Genomic DNA, 7,693 nt, shown 5'->3' on the forward strand with positions numbered 1-7,693 from the left:
ACAAGATAGAAAGCATACTCATGTGTAATGATGGAATACCATGATTTGCTAATATCTTTCTCAGGAAAATTTGTCGTTGTAATCAGAAACTGTGTTCTAAAGCCAACAATTTGATTCTCGACTTGGTAACTCTTTCACGGGTAAAGAAAGTAATTACACTAGCAGCGGTAAGATGAAAATCCAAGTCTTTTACGGGTAAAGAAAGTATTTACACTAGCAGTGGTAAGATGAAAATCCAAGTAACAACTCATTTAACATTTTCCTTCCTTGGACAAACTGTTTTCTGCAATATGCAAACTGGATAAAAAATAGATATCCATCCTGTAGAATAAAGTAGACTTGCGAATGTGATGCCTGTGTTTAAAGGACCTGCTAATCATTGGATGTCTTTGCACGAGAATTTTACAAAAACAAAACAGAAATATTATCCTCAAGCATAGTTTAGTCTTGACATAAGATGTTTTACAGAGGTAAATCTCAGACGTCACATTTTCACCACATTTATGTATGGAAAGCAAATTGGAGAAGACAAACCTCCATTGTCTCCACATTCTACAGAAACTCAGGCCATGACTGCATAATGAAACTCTTGATTGAGGGTATAAAGATTTACCCTGTATATACAGATTTGAAGAAACTGGCATCCAACTTCAAAATTCCTCAATCAGCTGAGTTTCTAACTAACCCATTAATCTCATATTTGTCATTCCTTTTATACTGACAAGCTAGTGTTCTACTAAACATTTGCTGCTAAACCCCGCCCCTTCCTAAATATCCATCTTCAAAACAATATTATTGATATTATTATCACGCGATTCCTCCAGGGCTGCAACTTTGGCTCGATAAGCAGCTGCTGCTGCAGCTGCCACAGCGGTCCTAACCCTTTCTTCCTGAGGGAGCTCACAGGCTTCACTAATAGAGCTGAATCTTAGTTCAGCGGGTGGAATGAAACAATCTACTGACAGGCCTGGAACATTGAATGCCACTTCCTCGATTGTCCATGCCTCTTCCATCCTGGTTTTGGTGTGGCTCATAGCAGTCTCTCCAAACCTGAAAAGGGTTACCACTGATCGTCCTGAGTGAGCAATCATGATCCCTTCAACGGGCCTATAATCATCAAGAAATGAATTGATTGTGGTCTCCCAGTACACAGCATCCGTGCCATTGCTTTGGATGCGAGTCAAATGGGAGTCTTCAAGGTGTACAAGGAGCCCAGTTTTCTGGCTGAAATAGCCAAACAAAACATGCCTTATGATCTCTGCCGGACCTTCACTCCTGGCTTTCAATGTATGTGGATCAGCACAAAGCTTGAGGATGAAGCAATCCTCTCCATTGATCTTTTTTTCCCCGATGCATCTAGCATTAGTAAACATGCTTGCAGTGGTCCTTGGGTCAAGACCCTGCAAGTAGAACAGAGGTCAGATCATGAACTTACAAATTTGCCAACTAGTAAACTAAGGCTTCCTTTGGAGATCACTTATTGACCAAAAACAAGCCTACAAAAAAGCTAATGCTCAAAAAACTAGTTTGTTTGAGTTTGTTTGGCACATTCTTAGTTTTTTTTTGGCTTTTCCAATGGCTTTAGAGTGGTTAAAATGAACATTTTGCAGGAAATTGGTTTGCCAAATGAGCAAAGGCTTTTTAAACAAAATTGATTTTTTTAACTAATAAGCTGGCTTAAAAAGCCGCATCCAACCAAAGCCTAAAGAGACAGAGATGATGAGAGTAGGATCACAAACACGGTGGCATTACCTGCAGTGCTCGACGTAAGGGTCTAACAGGCCCTTTTGCAGCATGTGGACCAAGCCACGGTGTGTGCCTCCAAACAAGCTTGCCGTTACATCCAGCATGAATTTTGCTGCCACCAAGAGCCAGCTCCACATACCACATATCTGGATTCATCTGCCAGAGCACAAACCCACCTGACTCTGCAGCTTTGGAGGAATTCCTGCTCTTTATGACCTTTGTGGCTGTCTCGATATCAGAAGCTAACATCCTCACCTTACCCATTGCATAAGCATTGACAACAGCATTCTGAAGCTTTTGTCCTCCGCAAGCTGCAGTGTACTGCTGCAATATATATTGAGCAGAGGATGATTCCTGCCATCAAAATCCAGCAACATGGTCTCACTTGAGAAAAATTTCAGCAAATTAAAATGTGAAGCGAATCATATAGATCAGCACATTGCACTTGCCGATCAACACATTACATACCAAAAAAATATATTTTTTTTGCATACTTCTTGTTTCTTTATATCTTCTTTGATTTATGAAGGAAGTGATTCTCCATAGTCCATTAAAATGCATTCAATTAATCCTCACAAAGTCACAGCATATGGTGCTCTCCACAAATGAGGTCACACAAAAGAGAAAATTGGGGCTGATTTTGTCTCCTACTCAACCATTAAGATACACATTTACTACTCTACTCTAGTTGATCCAGAAGCACCAGTTGATGATCCGGAATTACTGAATAATTAATTACACGATCCAGTACATGACTTTTTAAAATTCATACAACTATAACTGTGCAAGAAATAAAAATAAGCCAAATTAAGAACCCATGATATTCACTAACGCTGTGATTGGTTAGGGATTTGGGAAGGGAAAAGAAAAGGCAGATGAAATATGCCTACATTTTACATAGTTTTACACATTTTTTTTCCTTGTCATTTCCAAATACCTTCCCAAATCCCCCACTTAAATACAGCTTAACAACTTTACATCTTTTTTCAATTAATCCCCAAAACTAAATTTCCTTTTAATTAAAGCCTCTGAATTTCTAAATTGGTACACAAGTGTCACATTTTGAGAAGTTAGACACTTTATTGGGATGAAAACTTAATTTGGTGACTCAATAGAAAAAAAGCCCAGAGTTTTAAAGGCTACTGACATAATTTACCATAAGAAAAAAAACTACCCTTTACCTATTCAATTTTCTATAGAAGTAATTGATTTCTTTTCTTTTTGATAAGTTTTCTTTAATTGATTTTCTTTTGGATAACTACTTTTCTTTATTGTGGGAATGTAAACATTACATAGAGTTAAAAGAAGCCCAAAATAATAATAATAATGAGAATAATCAAGAGAATGAAGCAGGAAAGAGACTAACAATGGGGGTGTCTTTGATGCTAAGATGAGGTAAAGGGTCACTGTTGCTAACGTGCACCGGAGCCAGAGGCGCACCCAAAACGCTGAGCAGCAACCTCAGATCGGACCGTTGATAGGCAGAGGCAGAGGAAGAGGCCGAGACAGAGGGAGCCCTACAGAGCTGTCCCTTCATCCAGTGGCCCCACCTCTCCATCCTGGAATCCCCACCGTCCGATTCGTCAGGATCAGGCCCTTCCATCAACGGCGACAGCGCCTCCGCAGGCCTCAAGCTCCCGGATCTCGAAATGAACACGTCCGGGCCCGCCACGTGGTGACCGGCGGCGGGTCTCCTTCGGCGCAGAAGACCCGACCCGGGAGAAACACTCCTGGATGGACTCCTCCCCCTAGACCTCCCCGGAGACAGGCCCCTGACGACTTCGTCTTTCAAAGCCGAGAAAAATCCTTGTTTTCTCTCCATATTTTGGTCTCCCCCAAACAACAAAAACTCAGCGGGAACTATAAAAAGAGGTGTGAAAGAAAAAAGCAGGCACTCACACTCACTGCTCTGCTCTGCTCTGCTACTTACTTCTCACTGGAAAAAGCAACTAAAGTAGCAGACAGAGAAGAAGGTATGCCGTTTTGAAGAAGCAAACCATTTTTGAGATTCAATAATACATGTATCTCTCTATCTATATAATACTAATAATAATAATGAGAGAGAAGGAAAGAGAGATACAAAAGAAAGAGAGATACAGTATCAGGAATACTATACTACAATATTCGATGAGAGAGAAGAGGGGGGCGCAAGAGAAACGACTCCTCTGTGGGGGTGGGGTTAGATTCTGAGAGCATTTCAGTTGTGGGGTTGTTGTCGTTTTGCTTTTTTGATGGAGTGTGGATTGGTCGGTTGAGGATGTGGGTTCTACGCCACGTACTATAGGACGACTCGCTGGCTAATATTTCTCGTGAGACCGAAATAATTACGAAATGGAGCGATTTTATTTATTAATACAGGGAGAGAGACGATGATGCAACCGGTGGATTCAGACCATCTCTAATGTATTAGGCATATAATTTTTGTTAGTTAAAATGTCTAGTGTGATTCATTTTTTTTAATTTCAATGCACTAAGCATATGATTAGGTATTTTGGCTCAACTCATATTCACTAGCTACATGTAGCTAGCTTTCAACGCTAGGCAAAATGTATTCAATCATTAGGATCATTTTCCTCCATCTTTGTTGTTGATGTGGCATTCTATAAAATTAATAGCATTTGGATAAATAGCTAAAATAAAGAGTATGGTTGGAGTAAAAACATAAAACAATTAATAGGCAAAATAAAATATATACTTTATAGTAATATTTAGATAGGTAAAATGCCTACTACCGTTGGAGATGCTCTCACCCCACCGAGATTTGATAACGAGGAGCAATATTTGATTTATTTTGACGACGCAATTAAAAGTTATTTTTTAAAATATTTTTAATTTTTTTTTAAAGTTATATTCAATGTGTTTGGTTTGAATTTTTAAAAAATTAATTTTTTTTATTTTTAGTAAATATTTTTTAAAATTTTAGGTTTTTTTTTTTTACTTTTTTAGATACATCTTATTTAAATGTATCTAAAAAATAAAATATTTGTAAAAAATATTTTAAAAAATTAATAAATACACAAAAATTAGAAAAATCTACTGAATTTTTATATTTTTTAATTTTTGGTATTTAGTGAATTTTTTTTAAAAAAATTTACAAAAATTATACTTTTTAAGTGTATTTATGTTAGGTGTGTATAAAATTTAAAAAAAAATTGCTTAAAATATTTAAAAAATTCAGTAAAAATTTAAAAAAAATACGAAAAATAGGAAAGTAAAATTTTTTGAAAAGTGTTTTTAGAAAACTTGAACCAAGCAAAATGATTATTTTTTTATTCTTTTATATATTTTGTAAAAAACAAAAAAAATTAAAAAATTAATTTTTAAGCTTTTATCTACATCATAGGACATGCATTTGCATTTACCCTCTAGAGGATATGGTCCTATGCATATATAAAAAATTGGAGACAGTAAATTCATATTCATTTCTCTGGCACTATGCGATTTACTAAATTCATGATTCTATTAAAAAAAAAAATTATTTCAAACAATTTTGAAATTACAATTTAAAGTTCCCTTTAAAATATATATAAAAAAAATGAGTTTAGAAAATATGTTCAAAGCAATTTAGAAGTTAGATTTGAAGGTATGTAAATAGATCCCACAAATTAAATAAATAAGATTGATTTGATAATTACAAAAATATTTATAAAATTTATTTATTTAAAAATAAATATAATAAAATTATGCTTTTACGATTATTAAATAAATTTAATTTTTATATGAATCAATAATATATAAACAGCAATGTTACATTCACGTAATTTTTTTTATTTGAATTTCTCTCTAATCATTTTTTTTACTAGTCAGAAACACATTCAAAAATAAAATTGTGTGGATAAATCATTTTTTACATATAAAAATCTGAACTAGAAGATACAATCCTTAATTAAAACCGAATTTTGAAAGGAAAAAAACAAATCGTTATGATGTTCAAGATTTTTTAGAAAAAATAAATAAATAAAGAAGATATGTTGTAATCATCAATAAATGTTATTAACTTGTCGCCATCTTTAATGGGTATTAGTTGTTTCATTTATGTTCAACATTGATGAGATTCATGTATTTGTTATCAAGAGATTGCGAAATTTTCTATCACAACATAATTTTATTATTTGAATTTACCACCAAGAAAAAAATAATATAAAGGTAAAGTAAAGAAAGTTAGAATATGAGTAACAAATTACAAAGTCGCTTAATCACCGCGCTCATCGCGGCAGGCACTATTCCCTTTCATTGACTATTAAATAAAGTCTCCCTTATAAGATAAAATTTAGGTAAATTGACTAGTAAATTTTGTTTTGTACACTTGTAATTTATAAAGTCTTAAATATTTTTATGGTAATTGAGTGGTTCTTTAAATTATTTATTGATTATACAGTTGCGGGACATATGGCATGGTTATGTATGGAGAAGATGGTGGAGTATTTGTACGTCACGTTGTTCAAAAAGCACATTAATAACTTTTTAAAATTTGGTTGTTTTTAACCCGCATAGTGTGAGACATGAATTCTTTACTAATTATTTTTTGACGCATGACGTGAAGACACATAGTAATTCAATCAAATTGGGTCCATTATGTTGGAGTATCACATGTCACGTTTAGGAAAAATACATTAAGGAGTTTTTAATTTTTTTTAGTGTGTCACAACATACCCACCACATGAGAAGGTGGTAGGGTGTTTGTGTGTCACGTTGTTCGAAAAGTGCACTAGTAGCTTTTTAAAGTTTGATTATTTTTAACACGCGCAATGTATGACATGAATTCCTTACTAATTGTTTTTTGGTGTGTGACATGAAGACAAGCAGTAACTTAATCAAATTGGATCCGTTACGTTAGAGTGTCACATGTTACGTTTAGCAAAAGTACACTAAGGAGTTTTTAATTTTTTTAGAGTATCACAACATACATGTCACGTTGCCACATTTGAAAAAAAAAATATTAAGGAGTTTTTATTTTTTTAGAGTGTCACATCATTCCTACCACATTGTCACATTTGGAAAAAGTACACTAAGGATGAGTAAAAATTTTGTAATGTCACATCATGCTTATCACGTTGTCATAATTGAAAAAGGTACATTAAACAATTTTTAATTTTTTTAGAGTGTCCCATCGTTGAAGTATCACATTAATACTTGCCACATTGGAGTATCACACTATACTTGTCACACATTCTAAAAAAAAAAAACTTTCCCAATTAACTAGGGGGTTATATGTGTCTAACCAATACTCATTCGCATTTAAAAAATGATTTACTGGCCACACACTACATCTAATAAGAATTCTTCAATCAACTATTTTAAATATGGGACCAAATGGTACAAAATTCTTAAAATATGACTTTCTAATAAATTTCTCTAAAATATAATAATTAAAAAAATATATAATTTTAAGGGAAAAATATTAAAAAACTAGAAAGGTAGTAAAATAATTTGAAATTCATAAAAGTATAAGTGACTCGTACACTAATTTGTGCAAAAAAAAAAGGTTTATACTTTCATGCATTTAAAATTATTTTATTATCTTCCTACTTTTATATATATATATATATATATATATTCCCTCTAATTTTAATGTATTTTTTTCTCAAACTTTTAATAATTATTTTTGATTTTTTTTTTTTATATTTAAGTTATACTTACATTATAAATAATAAGACAGCTATAACTTTAATAAATTGCATCAAACAACCTTTATTTTAAATTTACAAGAAGAGGCTTCATTAGACATAACTAAGGAATAGGGGATGGTTTAGATTGACGTAAAATCAGAATTATTCTGTTATTTATGCTTTTTGAAAAATTAGAATTAATTTAGCCTCCGTTTGGCAAGCAAAAAATCAGGCTTTTTTGGCTAAAATAGTCACAAAAAACAAAATAGGCTATTTTAGCCACAAAAAACAAAACATCAAATCTAACCCATAATCATTACAATCCTCTCTCACAAAAA

The 7,693-nt window shown here is 33.2% G+C and overlaps 1 protein-coding gene across 1 annotated transcript; it reads right to left on the reverse strand.

Moving 5' to 3' along the window:
* Positions 1-357: 357 nt before the first annotated feature.
* Positions 358-4,126, reverse strand: LOC114300566 (uncharacterized). The gene is made up of 3 exons (XM_028245437.2): positions 3,113-4,126; positions 1,753-2,100; positions 358-1,400 (listed from the first exon to the last, which is right to left on the reverse strand). Exons 1-3 carry the CDS (start codon positions 3,566-3,568, stop codon positions 768-770), a joined length of 1,437 nt encoding a protein of 478 aa, XP_028101238.1. The 5' UTR covers positions 3,569-4,126; the 3' UTR covers positions 358-767.
* Positions 4,127-7,693: the final 3,567 nt, after the last annotated feature.

The sequence above is a fragment of the Camellia sinensis genome, chromosome 3, assembly GCF_055761805.1.
Source record: "Camellia sinensis isolate YWXY chromosome 3, ASM5576180v1, whole genome shotgun sequence".
Taxonomy (NCBI): domain Eukaryota; kingdom Viridiplantae; phylum Streptophyta; class Magnoliopsida; order Ericales; family Theaceae; genus Camellia; species Camellia sinensis.